Below are 23,579 nucleotides of genomic sequence, written 5' to 3'. Positions count from 1 at the left end.
GCCCCAGGCCACGCCCTCCCGCCCGCTAGGCCACGCCCCCGTGCTAGCCACGCCCGCTCCGACTACGCGCCGTGGAAGCTTCCAGCCCGCCACGGTCAGGCCACGCCCCTTCAGGATAGGCCACGCCCACTCCGTCTCAGCGCCGTGGGAGATCCCGGCCCGCCACGCCCCAGGCCACGCCCCCCCCCGACCACGCCCCCTGATAGTCACGCCCACTCCGACTCGGCGCAGTGGAAGCTTCCAGCCCGCCCCGCTCATGCCCCGCCCACCTTGAGGATTGGCCCCGCCCACTCCGTCTCAGCGCCGTAGGAGCTTCCAGCCCGCCCCGCTCAGGCTACACCCCCAAACACGCCCCTACAGGGTAGGCCACGCCCACTCCATCTCAGCGCCGTGGAAGCTTCCAGCCCGCCACGTTCAGGCCACGCCCCCAGCCACGCCCCTTCGGTTAAGCCACGCCCACTTCTTCCCAGCGCCGTGGGAGCTTCCAGCCCGCCCCGCTCAGGCCACGCCCACTTCGAAGATTGGCCCCGCCCACTCCATCTCAGCGCCGTGGAAGCGTCCAAGCCCGCCGCGCTCAGGCCACGCCCACACACACGCCCCCGCCCCCTTCATGATTGGCCCCGCCCACTCCGTCTCGGCGCCGTGGAAGCTTCCAGCCCGCCCCGCCCGGACCACGGCCCCGCCAGTGTGACCGCGCCCCCTCTTTTTCTTGGCTGGGCGCCCGCGGAAGCATCCAGCCCCAGACCACGCCCACTTATGATTTGGCTCCGCCCCCGCTACCCCTCCCTTGTGCAGGTCACGCCCACGTCATGGATTGGTTCCGTCCATTCACAAGCCCCGCCCCCCGTGCCCCCGGCTCGGCGCCGTTGACGCTTCCGGCCCGCCCTCCCATAAGCCCCGCCCACTCCATGTCTCGGCGCCGTGGAACCTTCCAGCCCGTTACGCCCAATCAGGGGCTCTGATTGGTCGCGTGCGGGAGTCGCCATTTGATGACGTCATCGCGCGGCGCGGGCGGGGGGCGCCCCGGTACGGGACATGTGGCACCTTGCGGCTCCGAGGGTTTTCGCGGCGCTGAGCGGCGGCTCAGGTCAGAGACTCCTTCTCCCCGCAGCTCCCTGCCCGCCCCGGTTTCACGCGAGGTGCCGCCGCCGCTTGGAGCCCTCCCTGGGCAGCCTCACCGGTGCCTGAGAACCTTTTCAGTGAAGAAAGTTTTCCTTATATCCAAACTGAACCTCCCCTGCTGCATAAATGTCATTTTATTTAACGCCTGCTGGGTTCTTGTCTGGTTGCAAGCTCTTCTGTTGTGTCTTTAGTGTAGAATCATACAGTAGTTTGGGTTGGAAGGGAACTTAAAGATCATCCAGTTCCAACCCCCCTGCCATGGGCAGGGACACCTCCCACCAGACCAGGCTGCCCCAGGCCCCATCCAACCTGGCCTTGAACACCTCCAGGGATGGGCCAGCCACGGCTTCCCTGGGCAACCTGTGCCAGAGCCTCACCACTCTCATAGTGAAGAAATTCCTCTTTATGTCTGGTCTAAATCTGCCCCTTTCCAGTTTATTGCCCCTCGTCCTATCATTTTGTATAAGGTTCTCCCCACTTCTCTTGCAGGCTCCCTTCAGGTACTGGAAGGTCATTATAAGGTCTCCTCAGAGCCTTCTATTCTGCAAGCTGAACAGCCCCAACTCTCTCAGCCTGTCCTCATATGGGAGGTGCTCCAGCCCTCTGGTCATTTTCGTAGCCCTCCTCTGGACGTGTTCAATAGCTCTATATCCTTATGTTGAGGATCCCAGAACTGGGCACAATACTCCAGATGAAGTCTCACAAGAGAGGGATAGAGGGGCAGAATCACCTGCCTCAACCAGCTGGCCACACTTCTTTTGGTGCAGCCCAGGATACAGTTGGTCTTCTGGGCTGTGAGTGCGTGTTGCCGGCTCATGTTGAGCTTCTCATCAATGAGCACCCCCAAGTCTTTCTCCACAGGGGCTGCTGTAGGTGGAGAGAAACAGTGAAAACTCTCTTTCTAGATACATAATTGTCTCCAAGCTGTTAACCCAGTTAATCATCGGATAGCGAATGCTTTATGTTATGACTATCTGTCGTCATCTATAATTAGCCTTTGATGAGTGGTTAATCATACCGGCTCCCAAGGAAGACCCACGGTCTCTATGTCCTGCTTAGAGTTCTGGAGCCTTAGCTCCCCGAAAGGCAGGCAGTTTTGCTGGTGTTGTGCTTGCTTGTGCTAGGAAAGAGTTGATTATCATTTGTTTCAAGAATCTGGTGCCTTGCTATGGCAGCATCAATTCCCCAATAGGCACATGGGAAGTGATGTAAAAGAGAACCAGCTTCCAAAACATTAGCTGGTACACCTTACGAAATTGTTGTCCGTCTCCTTCCAGTATCTGATGATTTGTGTCTAAGCACAAGCAATTCTTCATCTGCAAAAGGCTGTGACAGGGTTCCAAAGCTGGTAAAATTTGTGATAACGACATTTAATTTTAGTTTTTGTCTTATCATGCACACCCCCAACTCCCAAATGGAGGCTTGTAATTTCCTTCAAAGCTTGTCTACTTTGACTGTGTGTGGGTTTGGAAGAGGGATCCATAACTGGATGCTTCTGTTGAGCCATTTTCATTTTGGCTAATGCTGCTGTCAAGCAAGTTAAATATATAAGCAGGGACTCTAAAGCATCTTTCATTCAGTAAAAAATTGGACTGCTGTATAAGCCTATGTTACTTGATGGTTTCTTTGTGGCATTGTTAGTAAAAAAAGAACTTGAAAGGCCTTGAAAACTGTAATTCTTCCATTTGAGTGGGTTTTTTTAAGACATAATCAAGAAGAGATGATATGCAGGTGCTGTGCTTCAGGTTCTGCAGTGTTTGAGGGAAGAAAAGGGAGGGTAAACACCAGGTGTAAAACCAACATAGCTTTCTGAGTTTTCTTGCTGGATCATCAGGTTTACAATACGTTAATTTCTTCCAATCTGTTTTTTGACTGTTTGAGCGTTAGTTGAGTTGTGTGCACTTTGTTTCAAAAACAAACAATTGAGAGGTTAAGGAGGAACATGTAAGTCATATAACGCTACTAAGAGTCAGTTGACTGGGGTATAATTCTGCAATCTGCTAACTGGAAAGGTCTTTTTCCTTGACACAGTGTGTTTCTTTTCCTCTAGTTTGCAAGTCATGTGCTCTCCGAAGATTTTCCATCCAGCCTGCCCAGCAGAAGAAGATTCCAAACCGGTATTTGGGCCAGCCCAGCCCCTTCACACACCCACACCTCCTCAAACCAGGTTAGGTTCTGGCCCCACATGAGCCAATCAATGGTATTCTTCCTTGTCTTTCTTTTGCTGAGATGTCCAGAACAGAGTATTGATTTCTGTGTTGTTCAAGTGTCTGTGATTTCAGCTGTTGATGATTAACTTCATTAGGTAGTAATTCTATTTAGTAGTTAATTTCCTTGTCTGAGATGACACTGATTCCAAAAATAGCCTTCAAATGGCTCTTCACCTTTTTCTTATGCTGTGCTCAAGTATCACTGACATCAATACCTCAAACTTTTATGGCGATGGCATCTTGGGAGCTCATTGTCCTGCAAACACAATATGATTTGTATTAAAGAGGAGTCCCTTGTGCAAGCTGAACTGCTAGAATGCTTCGTTCCTATTGTCTTGGGAGTCACAAAATAAAGATATCTCAGAAAAATAGGCTGGGGAGGGGTTTATTGAGAGATGAGCACCACTGGTCTAAAGAACACACTCCCTTCAGAAGAGTATTTGAGCTCTGAGGAAAATAAGAAAAAGAGACTTATGGCTGTAAAATTAGATGGTAGTGATGAAAGAGAAGCTGAGATGATGCAGTTTTATGAGGTTAGTGAAAATGAGCATGAGATGGGCATGATTAAATCTGAATAAAATTGGAAGTAAAATTATATGACTCGATGATCCGGTGGGTCTCTTCCAACCTGGTTATTCTATGATTCTATGATTCTATATTATGTACAGGAAAACATTCTGGTTCTCTGTTCTTTTTCCATAGACAGATAGACAGAGAGAACAGATGAAAATATAACCATTTACTTAGATATCTAACTGTGAAATAATTCAGGTCAGAAGGGACCTCAGCAAGTTTTTACATCCACCCTCTACTCAAAGCTGAGCTGACTTCAATATTAGATCAGGTTGCTCAGGTTAACAGCTCAAAGCAAAAGCTGATGCTTTAAAAGTGCTCACAGCTGAAACACGGGAGATTTATTCTAGCTGCCTATAGTCATTTTCCATTAAATAACGGAGTGGCATTTTCCTTAAAATAATACGACATTGCCTTATTGCAATTATTGTTTTAAAAAGCATATGCCTTTAAGGCAAGGAGAATTTCCAAGCCACGCTGTCAGAAGACAAATAGGATTCCCATGTTCCACCCTGCTGCAGCTTCTAAACATCACTAGACTGCAATAGGTAGAAAGCTAACTGGAATGCAACGGAGCATAGGAAATTTACAGTATAATGTTGCAGAAATGTGGGGTCAGATTGCATTAAAACAGTTGATGTGTTCCCTGTCATTTCAAGATCTGCAGAGTAAAATGAATCTGGTGGTTCTGGTTTTTTCTTTAAAAAAAAAGCGCCTTTTACAGTAAATAGTTGTTGAGGATTTACAGTGTTGAAATGGTTTGAGGTTTATTGCAAGTACAACATATATGACTTTCTTAAGCTCTCCTTTGTCAAGGGAAAACATTCTGGATAGAGCCTCCCTCTCCCACCCTACCCATGCAAGAATCAAGTACAAGGCAAATTCCATTTTTTTTTCTGCAGTTGTCACTGGTTAATACACTAAAGAGGAAGAAAAGAGTATAAAACTAGCAAGTTAACAGTATGAAAATGCAGTCTGTGTTAAAACAAGGTATTAGCCGAAGTATTTGGTCTCATGTATTAATTTGAATCATAATTAAGGAGCCTCACAATTTTCAAAATGCATACTTACGCTATTTTTGGTTGTTCTTTCAACTTTGGTCTGGTTTTGGTGTGTGTCTTGATCGCTGTATTTCATATCCTTCATGACTGGAGGAGTTTTGAACGTGTTTTCATCTAAGAGATCATTTGTTTAGTTAGAGTCATTAGGAAATGGTATTTAACTTTGGAAAAATCCAAATTGTTAGTTATTGAGAAAAGCTACATCTGCCTGAGAGAAGATTCCTTCTCATAATCAGAGTCTGCTGCAAGTCTGCAGTTCGTGATTTCTTTCTGCCTGGAATCTTGTGACTGGTTAGACTCTGCAACCTCTGCGTTTCTGCCTGGCCTCCCAGTATCTCTAACACTCAATCCACCTCTTGTGGCTTAGAAATAGTTACTTTATGAGTTGACTTAGTGAATAGTTGAATAGACATTCTAGCTTTATCTGGGGAAATGAATGCTCAGCCTCAGGAGGTAATCTTCTGTTCAATGTCCAGATGCTATAAAACCCATCAGTTTTCAGCGGTCAAAGTCCAGCTTGCTTTGCCCCTTCCCTTTTTTTTTAACATGTCTTTCTGAAAGCATTCATCTTTCCAAGATGTTTGTCAAAATCTACCAGGTTGTGTGATTTGTGCTTTTGCACAGAAATGCATAACAGGAAAGCCAATTTTTTAAAATAAATTTCTCTCTTTGTATGATAGAGGAGCAGTTTCAGCAAGGCTGTGCTGTAGGGATGGGAGCTGAAGAGGTGCGTGAGAGAGCAATGGAAAGGCTAATTGAGGGGCCACAATGAAGCCGTACGTTTGAAAGGCATCAGGGACTAGGCGGGAATAGGGCACATGACTAGTAAAAATATCCCAAATGCCTTCAGTTTCTTGATACGATTTGTTTTGTGTTCATAGGAGAGGTAACGCCAGGATTGTCACAAGTGGAATATGCTCTTCGCCGACACAAACTGATGGCGTTGATCCAGAAGGAAGCCCATGGCTGGGATGGAATGGACCACACAGTGATTCTGTTGTCCAACCCCACGTACTACATGAGCAATGACATCCCCTATGTTTTTCACCAGGACACTAACTTCCTGTACCTCTGTGGGTTCCAGGAGCCTGACAGCATCCTAGTGCTGCAGAGCATTCCTGGCAAAGCGCTGCCTTCCCACAAGGCTATACTTTTTGTGCCCCGGAGAGATCCAAGCCGAGAGCTGTGGGACGGACCCAGATCAGGCACAGATGGAGCAATTGCTCTTACAGGAGTAGATGAAGCTTACACCATTGAGGAGTTCAGGCACTTGGTGGCCAAGCTGAAAGGTAACAAAAAATAGAAGGGGAGTGAGATGAGATGTAGTTTGCATGGTCTGAATGGCGCATGGTCTGTGACACCAATTCAAGACTATCATGAGCTTGCAGGGTGCAGGGGGTACAACAGTATGACAAAGGTATTTGGAAGTTCTTGTGAGCTTCTTGAGGGTCACCAATGGAAATGTAGTTTTGAAAATAATAGTTTTTCCTCCCCTCTGAGTCTTTTATTCACCTATGTGATTGCCAGCCGGTGTGTGCATCTGTGAAATGTAAGGAACAGGATAAGCAAGGGAGCACTGCAAACCATGTCACTGTTTTAGTCATATCTGCGTGCTGAGAAACCCAGAACCAGATGAAGCTTATGAAACTTCAAGGTATTTTATTCATCATAGACTTGGAAAATGATCCACACAGGGAGTTTATTAGTCCATTCACCTAGCTACATGTTACCTTCCTCTTGAAATACGAACATTGATGTCCTTTTGTTGCATTCTCCTGCACCTAACATCACTGTGTAGCCTCAATACCTATAATCCAGGGTGAACTTAAATGCATTATAAAATGAAGTTGAAGGCTTATGACAATATAGAAAGGGCAAATGCTTGGGGGATTACACAAATAAGTAGAGTGAATGCTGGAGATTTAAATACCATGTTGGATTCTAGTTATTTTGTTTCAGAAGAGGATATATTGAAAATAGAAAAGTCGCAGAAAGGGCAACAAGGTTGATCAAAAGTATTGAGCATGTTTAAGATACGTGCTGGACAAAATTTCTCAGTTTGAAAAGGAGAAAAAGGAGGGTAAGATATGAGATGCGTAGGGCAAGTGCAGAGAGGGTAAGTAGGAATAATTGGATGTTAGTTTTCATAATTTACAAAGGGAATACTGAATAAAGTGATCAGATGGCAGGTTTTAACACTTCAAGTTTTAGACCATTCATAGAAGGTTTGGAATGTCAAAAGTATAAATGGATTCAAAAGTTTCCATGGGGGAAAGGTTCGTAAAAACCAGTTAACCACCATTATGAAGATTCAACTTTGAAATGAAGAAACCAGAAGTGGGAAGGATGTTCTAGGGGAAATACTCTTTCACAAATGCCCTGTTTGGAAGCAGCTGCTAGTGGGTACTGTCACCAGAGAAGGAGGGCCTATGTAAACTCAGCATGGCTTTTCTACTTGTTCCTATTTAAAACATTCCTGTGCAGTAAATGTGGATGCTAACTGATGTTCTAAATAAATTCCCACATAGGTTAGTATGTTCATCCTCAGTAAATTCATCTTCTCTGAGTGGCTGAGAGGGAAGCGTACTTGATAATGACCCTGATTCAATGTGATGGGTAAAACGTAAATTGCATCAGAGGGACAGGCTATATGAGAGAATGATTGAGAACATGCACCACTGCAGTGCAGTGGCTACTTAGCTTACACAAGTGCAACTGATACAGAAGCTCTGATCAGTGCAAGACACATCCAGTGATAACCATAAAACCCAGTGTTTGCATGGAAGTGGGGATTTGTCAAATCTATGTGCTATGCATTGAGAATCTTGCAGATTTTGAAGAGATTGCTCTTATCCTGTGGGAAAGTGTTTATATAGCCTGTAAATGCAGATCCAGAGGAAATTAATTTCTCAGATTTCTAAATCTCTTTAGGAAGAGTGAGTTTGTACAGTATAGAGAGGAAATTTTACATTCATCTTCATTCTTGTCATCTCTTGTTTTGTGTTCCAGGTGAGTCAAACATTATTTGGTATGACTTGACGAAACCAACACATACGGCGCTGCACTCTGACTACCTGGAGCCCCTGGCTGAGATAAAAGCTCGGAGCAAAACCCACATCCAGGGCATCCGACATCTAGTGCAAAACCTTCGGCTGATCAAATCTCCTGCAGAGATTGAAAGGATGAAGATAGCTGGACGGGTTACAGCAGAGGTATGGGTTTGTGTGCTCTCCAAATGAACCAGTGCATTCCTTTAAAGAAGGAAGGGAATGGGGTTGTTGATGGGCTGGAAGGATGACTTTGGTCCAATCTGTTACTGAACCGCTGCATCTCAACCATCAACTGGGCTCAGCTCCCTCCACAAGAAAAGGAGAAACAAGAAGACTGCTTGGACTACACCAGCTACTCCCAATTAGTGTAACTCCAATGAAGAAAAGATGGGAGCAGTTAGATTTGTTTAGAAGTCAGTATCTATTCAGGAGCAGGGGTAGCCTCTTTGCTCTCTTTCTTGACTCCCCCTCTCCTTCCCTACACCATTTCCTTTCCCGTTTATCCTGGAACAGGATTTTTGTGAATACATTGCCTGTGTACATCTCCAAATTCCTCCTTATTCCTCAAATGCCTTTTGAACTCATTGGCCACTTTTGAAACAAATGTGACATATAGCCTCAAATACAATTATGTTTTTGTAAATATTATTAAACTAGATAACCAAGTAGAAAAGAGAGGCACAGCTTGTCCTTCTTTGAAGCAAGAGCTGCATAGGGCATTCCTGTTACGTGCAAGGGAACCTGCAGGTGAGATGACTTGCAAAATGGCAGCTCACAGAATCAGTTTCAGTCACCTAATCCTTTTTCAAAAACCAGAGTCAATTGGCCCGTAAATAACAGTTTCACTGGAAACAAAAGCTTAATTGGTTCTAGTCTGGACAACAATCTGCGTTTTTAGCTGCCTCTGATTCTTGTGTTCTGGGCCACCTGCTCTTAAAAAGCAGCAGGTAAAAAAAAAGAACTTTGCTTGAGTTCCGTCTCCTTTGCTAACTGAAAGACCCTTCTTTTTGTTAGGCTTTCATAGAGACAATATTTGCCAGCAAAGCTCCAGTGGATGAAGCCTTTCTGTATGCAAAGGTGAGTACTTCGTGTTGGAGGTGAGATAGAAGGGCTGGATGTTATTTATCCTCCCAGGGAACTAGAAATGTCATATGTCTCTATAATGTACTTCCCACTGTAGCACATTTACCTTTCATCCAGCTCTTGTTGTGCTTAGGATGTGCAGAAAGTCAGTGTGAGGAATTCCTCAGCTGTACTTCCCATACCCTTCTTGAAGGAATACGGTGATTGTCTCTGCTTATCTGCTATTGATGTCTCTTTCTACTGTGTTTAAATACAAAACCTGCTAAGCAGAGATATAGTTATGGTCTTATTCTATTGTACAGTTTATTGTACAGTATTTAAGTAGTTATAACACCTATTTGTAAAGTCTGCTTCTCTTGACTTCAGCCTCTTGCTAAAGCAGATTACCACAACTATCTTGAAGCAGCGTAGACACCTCTCAATATATGAGTGTGACTCAAAATACAGACTAACTGGACTGCACATTTGGTGTGGAATTTTGTAAGGAGTCTCAGTGAGATGCCTGTTTAGGAAACATCATCGGGATTTGACCCTCTGTTATGACATAGCTGGGCCTGTGCTCACATGACACTGAGCAGCAGTAAAGAATAATATTATTAAAGTGTATTTTACAGATTCCAGCTTAGGATTATAAAAACTTCTTTACTACATGTGGGCATCCTGGACTTGTTCTGTCCCATGTGGTTTTGGTAACTATAGAAAAGACATGTTATTAATATAGTAAGAATATAGAGGGTCTTTATTGATATAATTTTATTAATTTCTGTGCTTTTACCAGCTTCATCACTCAAGAAAGGTAAAGATCTTGAGACTTACACTGCTTTTTTTGTGGGTTTTTTTCCCTCACATGTCAGAATAGTGCATGTTTTCAAACCTTCGTAGTTCAACAAATAGGTACTGCTGTAAATAAGCTGTGAATTTTGTGATTTTAAAAGACAGCAGCAAAACGTGGCTGTTGTCATGCTGATGTGCAGGATCTCTGAAAATATGCAAAGTCACATGGGAACTAAGGGCGTAGTGTTACTTTATATAAGAATAAATCTTCACCTGGATTTATGACAATGTAATGAATGATTGATACAGTATTGAATAGTTTGCACCAGAATGAGCTTCCATGAGACCAAATGCAGGCTTAAAACACTCTCATGAAAAGTGGATAGTTCTGTATTTTTTTTTTCCTCTAGTTCTTCGAAAACCTCCAAGGCTGCTTTCATTTAGTGAACTCACTTTCCATTTTCACTTTGTGTTGGACAAATTAAGAAAGTAGTTGTAAGACATGAATTCTAACAGCCCAGGGAAGTTAATCACCTGGCTCAGCACTGAGTCTCCTCCTCTCTGAATTTGTATTCCAGTTTGAGTTCGAGTGCCGGGCTCGTGGGGCTGACATCTTGGCCTATCCCCCTGTTGTTGCTGGTGGCAACAGATCAAACACTTTGCACTATGTGAAGAACAATCAGCTCATCAAGGTAAACCATACGTTGTTCAGTAACTTAAAATGCACTGTGTACACACTGTTCCCATATGTGTCCCCAAGCAGCTCTTCATTTTGAGTGCAGAGATCTGTTTTATCACAAAGGGGCTTTTAGCAAAAATCATCATAAAAGCCCAAACTCTTGAATACTCTGTGAAATCAAGTTTTACTCAAGGAAGGAAACAAATGATTAGTAGTGATCAACAACAAGTTGTTGTTGTGGGAATGGCCTCAAGCTCCGCCAGGGGAGATTTAGGCTGGACATTAGGAAAAAGTTTTTCACAGAAAGGGTCATTGGGCACTGGAACAGGCTACCCAGGGAGATGGTTGATTCACCTTCCCTGGAGGCGTTTAAGGCACGGGTGGACGAGGTGCTAAGGAGCATGGTTTAGTGTTTGATAGGAATGGTTGGACTTGATGATCCGGTGGGTCTCTTCCAGCCTGGTTATTCTATGAAAGTTAACAGTAACAGCTTGTAAAGGCAATGCATGTTGTCATTACCATAAGAGAATAAGTATAGTGATTAAGAAAGATGCGTCACCAATTGCTTTATCATCATTTATCTGACGGAAGAAAATAGGGACAACACGCAGTGATCAATATGATCCAAGTGAAGCCATTTAATCAAAGTTCACAACACATTTTATACCTTACTTGCTGAAGCAAGCCATTGTTTTACAAGCTGATTTGACGATTCTTCATTAGCAACAAGTAATCATTAGTTACAATACATTATTCTATTTTCTCATGAGAAACAGATATGTGAGCATTTCAGTCTACAAATTGATAGACTACAAAGTAACAAGTCAAGGACTACTGAGGAAAGCTTCCCGTGAGAAATGAGAGGAGTATAAGGCAGAACAACTCTCTGTTGTTGAAAAGAGAAACCTTGAAGACAGTGTGTCAGTTACAGCAGCTGCTTCTTCTGCAAAGTTAGCTTTAATTCTAGTGCAAAAGCTGTGAGGCCTTATGCTAAGGTGCCTTTATTTCATTTAGCATAAGCTGCTCAGTTCTTGGGGTGCTCATCAAATGTCCTCTGGTTCGTAACCACCCATCATTTATCATCATCATTTATCATCATCAGTTGCTGGGCAGGGGGACTTTCTTTATTGCAGCAAGGATTCAAAGAGGCAATTGGGAAGCCCACGCAGTGTGTCCACCTCTGGGTGAGGCCTCCCAACCAGTGCTGCGAGGGGCTTAGGTTTTAAACCGTTGCACAAACAACTTATATCACCCCAAAACCACGGAGTCTCTGGCCCCAGCTGCTTACTGCCTCTCTTTCTCATGCTTTCTTGCACCAAGAACAGCACAGCCCAGTCACACTGATAATAAAACACTTTCTCACACTTACTTAGTAAGAACACAGCACAATTCTACTGATGATCCAGTGGGTCTCTTCCAATCTGGTTATTCTGGTTATTCTGTGAGAAGTTACAGACTGACCAGTACACAGAGCAATGCAATACGAATCATCCATGGATCATCCGTGTCACTTCAGGCCTGTCGATCAGGCCCTGTCACTTCAAGATCAAAACACTTGAATATGTGTTTTCAAGTGAGCAGGGGGAAGGGGATCCTGACCTGGTTGGTTTTACCGTCAGTGAAAGATCAACTTCGCTCCATCTAGTCTCTTCCTTTCCTCTTTGCACATCCTGCGGTGTTTTCTGGACAGTGGGAGGACTTGTGAACAAGCTTGTAAATTAATTTAGTGAGCTTGTAAATTTAGTGAGCATGTCTGCTCCTGTACAATGTGCAGCAGTGCTGGGTGAGTTGCTAACCTCACCCTAGAGAGGGACACTGCAGCAGGCAGAGAGAAGGCACCGTGGAGCTCTTACACTGTCACTCACATTGCTTTGCTTTGCTTTGCAACTTGCGGTGCAGTATTGCATTCCAGCTTTCGCAAAGCTGAAAGGCATTTTGGACTCCATGTAGGCCAGAAAAGCAGGGAAGCGGAACAAAGACGGAAAGGATCGGTGGTAAATGGTTAGAGGTGGATGAGATGGCTGTAGGTAAATTAAGGTGTCTTGGCTTATTCACTGCTGAGACTGCACCTCAAATCCTGTGTTCAGTTCTGGGCCCCTCACCACAGGAAGGATGTTGAGGCTCTGGAGTGAGTCCAGAGAAGAGCAACAAAGCTGGTGAAGGGGCTGGAGAACAGGCCTTATGAGGAGTGGCTGGGAGAGCTGGGGTTGTTTAGCCTGGAGAAGAGGAGGCTGAGGGGAGACCTCATTGCTCTCTACAACTACCTGAAAGGAGGTTGTAGAGAGGAGGGAGCTGGGCTCTTCCGCCAGGTGACAGGACAAGAGGGAATGGCCTCAAGCTCCACCACGGGAGGCTGGATGTCAGAAAAAAATTTTTCACAGAAAGGGTCATTGGTCCCTGGCAGAGGCTGCCCAGGGAGGTGGTTGAGTCACCTTCCCTGGAGGTGTTTAAGGGACGGGTGGATGAGGTGCTGAGGGGCATGGTTTAATAGTTGATAGGAATGGTTGTACTCAATGATCCAGTGGGACTTTTCCTACCTAGTAATTCTGTGTTTCTGTGATTCGTGTTGTTGAATTGAACTCTCTCCAGCTCTCTAGACAATACACCTCTAGATTCAGATAAGTATTTTCAGGAGCAGCATTCTGCCGCTGTTTTGCTCACAATTTGCTTTTCAGAGGAGCAGATTTTTCCTCTGTCTTAATGCAGGATGAAACTTTCCCACTAGCATTGTCTTTTCTTGAAGCTGGCATGCTAGCAGACCTTGAAATGATCTGCAGAGACAGAAATACAAAAGATATGACAGGCTGCTTTTGGCAGAAAGAAGCCTCCTTTGTTTTACTGTCATCCAAGGTCAAGCGTGCTCATGTAACTCCAGTTGCTTCTGTTAAAGTCATTCAGTTAAATGACTGTCATTTGTTGTAGTTTTTTTTTTAAATTGTGAAGTAGGAGGTTAAACTCATAAACTTGACTCTTTCTTTCCCTTTGTGTGCTACTTCCCACAGATATTGTTGCCAAATAGGCTAACAAAGTGTCTAATCTGGAAGGTATCTGAAGGCTGCTTATGGCCTCACCTGAACTTCATTCAGTCCATCACTTAGTGAACTTTGCTTTAAAGAAAGAGGACAAGACAGAGGACATAAGGCACTTACTGGACAATCAAACCACAGGCTGAATTCCCTCATCTGATAAATTCTTAACTTACCTTGTTTAATTGCTTGGAAGACAGCAGGTGCTATAATTTCATATTTTACTTAATTTCATATTTTACTTTAAGAATTACTTTATAATTTCATAGTTTACTTGAAAAAAACAGCTATTCTGAAAAAAATAAAAATACAATTTACGTGGATGGATAATGGCCTGTCTATTCGGCGGGATTGTGAGATCTGCTCACTGCTAGTTTGTCTAATGTGTGAGTGTTTGTGGCACGTAGCTGTACACAGTGACAGTGCTTGGCACTGAAATTAGCGCTAGCAGTATAACTTTTTCTTTTCCTTAATGTGATAGAATTATTCCTTGTCATTCCACATCATGTCTGCTGGCAGAATCATGGATCTTTGGAGTCAATCTCTATAAAAGGCATCTGGATAACATGCAGTGTAAATTCATAGAGAAGTTAATCTGAACTTTTAATAGCTCTCACATCTTTATTTGTTGCTGGCCCCTTTAAGGAGGGGAAGTGATTTTCTTCCTGGTCCTTTGTCTTTTTTGTGTAGCTTTTTGGAAGATGTACAGTCAGTGATTTGATTGATGTGGAACAGTTTTGCTGAGGCAAGTTGGAGGTTCACATCTCCCAAAAGTTTTTGCTGCATCACCAGATAGATTCAGAAATATATGTTAGAGCAGTCAAGAAAGTCCCAGAAGAGAACATGGAAGAAATTCAATACTCTGAGGGTGGTGAAACACTGGCACAGGCTGCCTAGAGAGGTGGTAGATGCTCTGTCCCTGGAAACATTTAAGGTCAGGTTGGATGAGGCTCTGAGCAACCTGATGAAGTTGAAGATGTCCCTGCTCACTGCAGGGGTTTGGACCAGATGACCTTCATGGTCCCTTCCAACCCAAACCATTCTATGATTCTGTGATTAAGATGGTACAAGCTATTCAATAGTGCACATACAGCAGTGATGCACTGACAGACAAGTGATTTTGCTGGGTCCTTCTGCCTTGTGAAGAGGCTGCTTATGTGACAAGGCTAAATCTTAAGCTGTCAGTGATACTGTGGGTAGCTCAGAGATCTATATTCTTGTTGCAAACCCCTTCTCTCTCAGTCACTGGCAGAGAACAAGTGAGAGGAGTCACCGGAGTACTTTGCTGGAAGAGGCCATCCAGGTGTGAATGGGACTGATGCCTCAGGGTGCGCAATAGTTCAAGGAAAATGCCTTTTTTTTTTTACCTGAATGTATTTGAAAATCAGCATGGTAAGAGCTCAGGCTGTAGATAAGCAGAACAGTCAGAGACTACCTTGCAGAGAAACAATCCAGCTTAGAATGTCAGAATCGCCAATTTATGAACAGTGGCAGCTGGGGTGTTGTTCTGCAAAAGGAATTCACATCTCTGCAGCTACTTTGTAAAAATAATCTCCTTTCTTGCTCTCAGACAGAGAAATTAGTGCAGTTAATAGCCCCACTGAACCACAGAGTATTTTTTCCTGTTTTCTCTAGGATGGTGAGATGGTCTTGTTGGATGGTGGATGTGAGTTTTCCTGCTATGTAAGTGACATCACGCGTACCTGGCCTGTTAATGGAAGGTAAGCTGCAATAAGCCTGTTTTGAAGAACTTTGAAAAGCTCTTAAATAATTGATTGATCAAGTGTGTTTGTTTAATCTCTGTTTGAGTAGTTTTAACATGTCCCATTCTGTGGTTCTTCAGAATAATCAAATCATATAAACTAATCTTTCAGCATGAGAAGCTGTATTCCCCACTGCCTCATTAATTACTGCATGAATATGTGTGATTACTGCTGTTTTTAGCTGTTACAGCGTGCTTAAAGGGCAGAGGGGGCTTTTGTGCATTCAGCTGTGGCTGACTTAGGTTGGTTTAAGAGAGCAGGAGTTTAGTTGACTCGTACATGGCTCTGTCAGTTGTGATGCTGTCATGTGGACCCTGTGGTTGCATGTTTGATTCCTACATGTTTAAGTTTAAGTGCATTCTTATTCCTGCAGTAGCTTTGTCTTGCTTTGCCTCGGGGTTAGGTTGCCAGCTGAGAAACCCTGCCTCTACCCAGTCTTTTGAAGGGTATATTGCAGGGATGCATTGTCTGGCAATTCATATAAAGAGCAAGTTGCTTTCCTTTTCAACTTTCCCTGCTCCAACATTGAACTGAATCTGTCCTGAAAATAGGTTCTGGGTAGAGGATTAGTTGCAAGAGATGTCCTTTATTCCTTTCCTCAATGGTTTTCAGGTTCACCAAACCTCAAGCAGAACTGTACCAGGCTGTCCTGGATATCCAGAAGTCCTGTCTGAGCCTCTGTTCCCCAGGCATGAGTCTAGAAAATATCTACAGCCTCATGCTGAGTCTTATTGGACAGAAACTAAAAGACCTGGGTGTCCTAAAGAGCAGCGTCACCGAGAGCTACTTCTTCAAGGTACTTGAAGTATTTTTTACTCCAGCTTTGCCCCAGCAGGCCTGAATGTTGTCTCCTTGGGTTACGTTAGTCCCTTTAGTTTGTCTCAGGAAGGATTTTGGGATTAATCTTCTAATTGCTCCCACTCATTATGCTTTAATTTATATTGTGGGCTGGTCTCAGCACAGGACTGGATTTCTTTTAGCCAGGGCTAAACTTGAATCATAGAGTCATAGAATCATAGAATGGTTTGCATTGGAAGGTAATCTGGTCCAAGCCTCCTCCAGGAATGGGACATCTTCAACTCGATCAGGTTGCTCAGAGCCCCATCTAACCTGATCTTGGATGTTTCCAGGGATGAGACATCTACCACCTCTCTAGGCAACCTATGCCAGTGTCTCACCACCCTCAGCAAAAAAAAAATTCTTCCTAATATTGAGTCTGAACTTCTCCTCCTTTGGTTTAAAACCATTCCCCCTTGTCTTGTTGGTACAGAACTTGCTAAGAAGTTTTTCCCCATCTTCCTTACTGCCTCCTGTAAGTACTGAAAGGCCACAATAAGGTCTCCTCAAAGTCTTGTCTTCTCCAAGCTGAACATGCCCAACTCTCTCAGCCTGTCTTCATAGCACAGATGTTCCAGGCCTATGATCATTTTTGTGGCCCACGTGTCTTTCCTGTGCTGAAGGCTCCAAAGCTGGATGCGGTACTGAAGATGGGTTTCAACCATTCAGGGCAAAATTTGGTCTGAAGTAACCCCCCAGTATTATCATAGTGTCATAGAATGGTTTAGATCAGGAAGGACCTTAAAGATCATCCAGAGCCAACCCCTTTGCCATGGGCAGGGACACCTTCTGCTGGATCAGGTTGTTCAAAGCCGCATCCAACCTGGCCTTGAACACCCCCAGGGATGGGGCAGCCACAACTTCCTTGGGCAACCTGTGCCAGGGCCTCACCACCCTCGCAGTAACAAATTTCTTCCTAATATCTAACCTAAATCTCCCCTCTTTCAGCTTAAAACTATTACGACTCATCCTATCACTGTTCTCCCTGATAAAGAGCCTCTCCCCAGCTTTCCTGTAGCCCCTTTCAGTACTGGAAGGCTGCTGTAAGGTCTCCTGGGAGCCTTCTCTGCAGGCTGAACAATCCAGACTCTCTCAGCCTGTCCTCGGATGGGAGGTGCTCCAGCCCTCGGATCATTTCGTGGCCTCCTCTGGACTTGCTCTAACAGATCCACGTCTTTGCTGTGCTTATATGCATATAGTTTGCTCTCAGCACTTGTTATTCTGTGCTGCAGACCCATTCCCGTTGATGTGCGTGACTTGTTAATGTAGATGCAGCTCTGGAGTACAGACAGTCTGAAGGGACCCGTAGAGACATTGGCACTAATGCCCAGATTCTGCTTCCAGGGCTGGCTGCAGGCAATCTGTCATAGTTTTGTGATCTGTTCAACACAGCATAAGTCTGCAGCGCCACGAAAATATGCAGCCCGTTCTTCTCAATCATTCCACCCGCTGCCTCTTCTGCACCATTTTGTGCCAGTACTGGGCTTCACAGAGTTACCTGATGAACAGGACTGAGAAAGTGGTCTGCCTTTGAGCTGAGCCTGCAGATAAAATTGGATTGCTTTGCAGTTAGAGAACTTTATCTAGTTCCACTAATGGCAAACCTGCATGACTGCTGATTCCGGGTCGAGAAAGAAGGTGACACTGGGTGACAGATCTAACCCTTTGACAGCAGCAGAGATTTCTGCCAGATTCCATTGTCCTACAGCATCACTGCAATACCAGAACACGTTCCTGCCTGTGAACTGATGCTATCGTGCCGGGTTCTCTCGGCAGATGGCAGCACAGCCAGGCGAGACCAGCGTCTGCACCTCAGTCCCCAGCGAATATGAGGAGTACAGGGCAGAGGAGGAATTAGCTCTTTGATTCCTGCTATCAATGAGCTCGTCTCTAGAGGGAGGGGAATTAGGATGGTGGAGGTGGGGAGGCAGTGGCTGTGTCCTGTAGAGGTGGATTAAATTCTGCTGCAGCTACTGAATGAAATCATTCACTCAATGATGATCATTCACACAGCATTCACTCAATTGTGTGTAGGAGACCTCTTTGCCACATCGCACAGCAGTTGTATCAGCTGCTGCGGGTTGTCAGGGTCTGCTCGTGGGAGCAATGCAGAGCTTCGATGTTTAAAGGATGCAACGGGCTGGGGCAGCAAAGCTCAGTGAGCCAAAAACTGAAACGTCGCTTGACATGCTGAGGTGGTGATGAGCTTGGGCAGTTCTTTTCAGTGAGGGGAAAAGGCAGTCTGCAGTCTGCTTTTGATAGGCACCTGGTACTGGTGGGTTTGGAGGGCCATCCAGTTCTGATAAATGATGGGCAGCCCCGTGTGTCCTAGTCGTGACAGTAAGATCGTTAGTTGAGCACAGAACTATCCTGTCTCTTCTCCCCTTCTTCTGTTTTGGAACAACAGGCTGGGCTGTGTTTAACTGCTTCCATGACACTTGTTTTGTCTTCTGCCAGGCTGTTCGAAAGTACTGCCCACATCACGTGGGCCATTACTTGGGCATGGATGTTCATGATACTCCAGATATTTCCCGATCCATCCCGCTCCAGCCAGGCATGGTCATAACCATCGAACCAGGTAAAAAGATACGCAGTCAGTGGTGGACGAAAACCTGCAGCACTGAGGTTAATGGTGTGACTTTCAAGGGTTAGTTTGTCCCTCAGACCAAAGCATTCAGGTCCTTTCTGATGAAACTGAAAATTATTATGGTATTGGAAAGCTTTAAATTATCCCCTCCCGAAGTCATTACAGCATTAGAAAACGCTATTTTCCTCCCAAACAGCCAAGGTAACTAGTTGTGGGAGAGAACTCTAAGAAAGCATCATAGAATCACCAGGTTGGGAAAGACCCACCGGAACATTGAGTCCAACCATTCCTATAAACCAGTAAACCATGCCCCTCAGCGCCTCGTCCACCCATCCTTTAAACACCTCCAGGGAAGGCGACTGAGCCTCCTCCCTGGGCAGCCTGTGTCAGTGCCCAATGACCCTTTCCGTGAAAAATTTTCTCCTAATGTTCAGCCTGAACCTCCCCTGGCAGAGCTTGAGACCATTCCCTCATGTCCTGTCCCCTGTCACTTGGGAGAAGAGGCCAGCTCCCTCCTCTCCACAACCTCCTTTCAGGTAGTTGTGGAGAGCAATGAGGTCTCCTCTCAGCCTCCTCTTCTCCAGGCTAAACAACCCCAGCTCTCTCAGCCGTTCTTCATAAGGCCTGTTCTCCAACCCCCTCACCAGCTTTGTTGCTCTTCTCTGGACTCGCTCCAGAGCCTCAACATCCTTCTTGTGGGGAGGGGCCCAGAACTGGACACAGTATTCGAGGAGCGGTCTCACCAGTGCCGAGTACAGAGGGAGAATAACCTCCCTGGACCTGCTGGTCACGCCGTTTCTGATACAAGCCAAGATGCCATTGGCCTCCTTGGACCCCTGGGCACCCTGCTGGCTCATGTGCAGACGGCTGGCAACCATCTGTGCAGCAGGAAGCAGAGTATTGTAGGTCCCAGACTGTTAGCATTTGACCCACAGCAGCGCAGGTCAGTCGCAGTGCAGAGAAGCAGGGTCAGTTCACTTGTGCTGCGTTCTGTGTTACTGTGACTGAACGACTACCGCTTGCTGGCAGCGTGTGTCTCGAGCATTGCAGTCTGCAGTTATAGGCATTCACAACTTCTCTTTGGCAATTAGCTGTTCCATGATGAATTGTTCTTTCTGCTTGTTGCTGGATTTGGAGCTGTCAGCTAGAAACTTAATATGTAATGCTTGGTTCTTCTCCCTCTCTTTCTCTCTCTCTATTTACAACTTTGCTGAAATCATCCTTGTGAACATAGCGTCGAGAGCAAGAAGTGTGAGGAGGACAGCTGTAATTGTGGAAGTTTTTATTAACGTGCTAGTGTCTGTAGGCGCCGAGGGACACCTTCCTTTCTTTCCCCACCAACTGCCATAAGTGAGGGGAAGGAGTGTAGCTTTCCTTATTAAAAATTTTCAGGATCAAACTCATGTTGCTGAAAATCCAGCCCTGCCCTCGTGGTGGTCTACTAAGGGAAAGATGTCATCCTGGAGAGTGTTTTAATTCCCTCTCTATTTTTCAGGCATTTATATCCCTGAGGATGATGTGAGTGCCCCGGAGAGGTTCCGTGGCATCGGCGTGCGCATTGAGGATGATGTTGTGATAACAGAAGGTGCACCTCTCCTCTTGTCTACTGACTGTCCCAAGGAGATCTACAACATCGAGCAGATCTGTGGCCGCAGCTCATGATGCCCCTTCTCAGCCTCTTTCATCCTCCTTGGGAGACGCAGCCCTCCAGGGATGCAGGTCCCTGTAGCTGCCTGTAGTTGTCAAGTCACTGAGAGTGTGGACAGTTGATTTCTTTCCAAGACCAGGGTTGGGAAGTGGAATGCAAAAGTCTTGTGTACTGAGGGATGAAAATAGCAAAGCAACCTTTTCTGTGTGTTTTCCTTCTGATTTGATTAGTGCTGATGTCGAGCTGTTGTAGGACAGTGGATACCTCCCTCTGCTGAGTGAATCTATCTGTCCTGGTGCCCTTGGAGGGATGAATTTTGTCAGTGCCACCTGCAGTGCTTCCGCCTGGTTCCTCTCCAGGTCTGTGGGTACAAATGCTGAGACAAGGGCCCCATTTTTTCCCCTTCAGCAGTTGTTTCACAACAGTCAGATTTTAAAAATGAAGCTTTGATAAATGCTGTTTTAGGGAAATAAAGCGTGCCAGGTAGCTTTGATTTTTATAGAGCCCTGGAAGGAAAGGGTTTGGTAGTCAGGAAGATGGGTTTGATTGGGAGATATTTTTGTCTGAAGCCGTTATTAGTATTTTAAGGATAAGAACATGTTTGGGCCTTGTTCAGGTGTATGCAAAATAGCCAGCAGCAGGGAAAAACATCTCATCTGGTCTCTCAGCTTACTGGAGCGTTTGATAATTTTAGAAGGGACAGATAGGGCTCAGGAAGTTTGACGTACCCATTCTTGCTGTCTTCAATATTCGCTTCTTTTTGTCCCAAACGTCCATTCCAGTCTCCTGTTCTAAGCCCACCTCTGTCCTGGGAAGCAGGGCTGTGCTGGATTCCACTGGCGAGCTGCTGGTTGTCACCTAGATGCGAGGAGCCTGATTCTGGGACAGTCACAGCATGTTTCTGGTTTATGCTATAAGCACCGCCAATTTCAGCAGTGTATTTTTGAGGAGTCTGCCCTATGGTGAGTCTTCATACAGAATTTATACAGAATTTAAAGTAAATCTCCTTTTCAAAACTCTGAGGGCATGATTGCAGCTGCCTTTTGGGTTTTGCCAAGTGCAGTCAGTAACTAATGCTCTGTGCTAATATTTTTGAGGCAGCTGTGATTAGGGACTAAGATGGATGAGGGACAAAGAGTTGTCTTCCCTCAACGTGAGCCTATCACCCAGACCACTGTATGCAGAAGTAGGTACACCTACTAGAGGCAAACATGATGTCTGTGCATTTACTGAAACTATTTTGACAATCAGCTGTTTAACATGTCTAAAAAATGCCTCTCATCAATGCATCTCCTTTTATTTACGCATGCTGTTGCTTCACATCATCTTTCTTCCTTTCCAATGGTAACTTTCAGTATTTTTCCTCTCTTCTCTCTTTTCCTCTGTCTCTTCTCTCTTTTCCTCTGTCTCTTCTCTCCTCTCCTCTGTCTCTTCTCTCCTCTCCTCTGTCTCTTCTCTCCTCTCTGTCTCTTCTCTCCTCTGTCTCTCCTCTCCTCTGTCTCTTCTCTCCTCTTTCTCCCCCTGTCTCCTCTTTCTAATACTGTCCTATTATTGACCCACTATAGTGTTACTGCTTCCTAATCCATTTTTTTTCTAATCAACGTCACTGCCTCTTCCCCAGTTTGCCCTAATTCCCCGCAGTGAATGCAGTCAGAACCATCTGGGGAAGGTAGTCTGAGTTCCCCAGTTTGACCCCTGGCTCTTGCTGTATAACCTCTAGCAAAATCTGCTATTTTTTCTCTCTCTCTTTTTTTTTTCTTCTTTTCTGTGTTTCTTTTCACTTAGTGAAGGCCAAATGGGCGGTGCCTTGCATCTCTCTCTGCTTTTAATGGGAGCTGGGTGCGCACACTGGGGTTTGAATTTGGTACTTGATAGGCAGCCAAGGCGTGCCCTCATTTTCTTTCTGAAACGTGATGAAAAATAACGCTTTCACAGAGTTTAGTGTGTCAAATTTCACTCAGTTAAGAGAATCTGCTAATCTTTGATGGAAACCTTTGCTACATGTCATGCCTCACAATGATACGTACAGTGTAAATTGTTAGAAGGAAGGCTTGTGAAGTTTGGACGCAGAACTAAGGAACGCTTTTCATGTTTTTCTCATCTATAATGTGTTTATTGTTCCAATTACACCTGGTAGAGCCATGTCAGCTGGGACAAATCTTGGGTTTTGGAACAATGTAAGGAACTTAAAATAACATAACACTGAAAGCTACATGTATGTGCCGGTCTGCACATCTGCTCACGTACCCTAACAGGGTTAGTAATTGTAATTACTGTAAATAAGCATTTGAAATACATATGAAAATGTTATTTTTAAAATAAAACAATTTATAGGAAGTCATTTTTTGGGCCATCGGGTCGTATGGCTGTTGAGTAGATACAAACACCTCCAGAAAGGGCATTTTTTTCGGGGAGATATTTATAAATTATGTGATCTATCTTAGACTTGAAAGAACATTGTCAAATGTAGGCACACACTTCATTCCTGCTCCTCCTCTCAGGAAAGTCCTTCAACTTGCAAACACCAAAGCATTTTAGGAATGTTGCAGAGGAATGTTTCTGTCAGTAAAGAAATGTTTGTGACACTGCTGAGTGGGGAGTAGTGGATCTGCCAGGGATGCTGTGCTCCACTATGCTGAGTGTGTCTGATTTAGGCCCTGAATTGCTCTGTAATTCTCTAATTCTTCCACAGTGTTCAACATAAACTGCTGCTAATGTTTTGAATCTGTTGTTCTATGTAAATAAGAGTGGATTTTGCAGAACGTATTAAATAAGTCTTATCAACCTACATCTTGAAGGCTTTTTCTCGCTTGTTGCAGAGGTGGAAAAGCAGAGTAACATCCAGGACCTACACACGTGCTGCCATGTCCCTTGAATTACAACCAAATCATAGAATCATAGAATAGTTTGGGTTGGAAGGGGCCTTAAAGATCATCCAGTTCCAACCCCCCTGACATGGGCAGGGACACCTCCCACCAGACCAGGCTGCCCAAGGCCCCATCCAACCTGGCCTTGAACACCTCCAGGGATGGGGCAGCCACAGCTTCCCTGGGCAGCCTGTGCCAGTGCCTCAACACCCTCATCAAGAAGAAACTCCTCCTTATGTCTGGTCTAAATCTGTCCCTCTCCAGTTTATACCCATTCCCTCTAGTCCTATCATAGAATC

At 45.0% G+C, this 23,579-nt stretch overlaps 1 protein-coding gene across 1 annotated transcript; it reads left to right on the top strand.

The window, feature by feature from the left end:
• The first annotated feature begins 999 nt into the window (after positions 1-999).
• Positions 1,000-23,198, top strand: XPNPEP3 (X-prolyl aminopeptidase 3). The gene is made up of 10 exons (XM_069855178.1): positions 1,000-1,087; positions 3,173-3,289; positions 5,848-6,255; positions 7,976-8,178; positions 9,031-9,093; positions 10,452-10,565; positions 15,214-15,299; positions 15,954-16,137; positions 18,636-18,756; positions 20,261-23,198. The coding sequence occupies exons 1-10, from the start codon at positions 1,036-1,038 to the stop codon at positions 20,425-20,427; spliced, it is 1,515 nt and encodes a 504-aa protein (XP_069711279.1). The 5' UTR covers positions 1,000-1,035; the 3' UTR covers positions 20,428-23,198.
• Positions 23,199-23,579: the final 381 nt, after the last annotated feature.

This window comes from Phaenicophaeus curvirostris, chromosome 1 (assembly GCF_032191515.1).
Source record: "Phaenicophaeus curvirostris isolate KB17595 chromosome 1, BPBGC_Pcur_1.0, whole genome shotgun sequence".
Lineage (NCBI taxonomy): Eukaryota > Metazoa > Chordata > Aves > Cuculiformes > Cuculidae > Phaenicophaeus > Phaenicophaeus curvirostris.
The sequence above is the reverse complement of the archived record's forward strand: the minus strand, read 5'-3'. Positions and strand labels throughout refer to the sequence as shown.

Excerpts from the sequence above, each read along its gene's own strand:
- XPNPEP3 (XM_069855178.1), top strand. The coding sequence starts at position 1,036 with ATGTGGCACCTTGCGGCTCCGAGGGTTTTCGCGGCGCTGAGCGGCGGC. Across the intron at positions 1,088-3,172 it reads GGCGCTGAGCGGCGGCTCAG|TTTGCAAGTCATGTGCTCTC; the intron begins GTCAGAGACTCC and ends CTTTTCCTCTAG. Across the intron at positions 9,094-10,451 it reads AAGCCTTTCTGTATGCAAAG|TTTGAGTTCGAGTGCCGGGC; the intron begins GTGAGTACTTCG and ends TTTGTATTCCAG.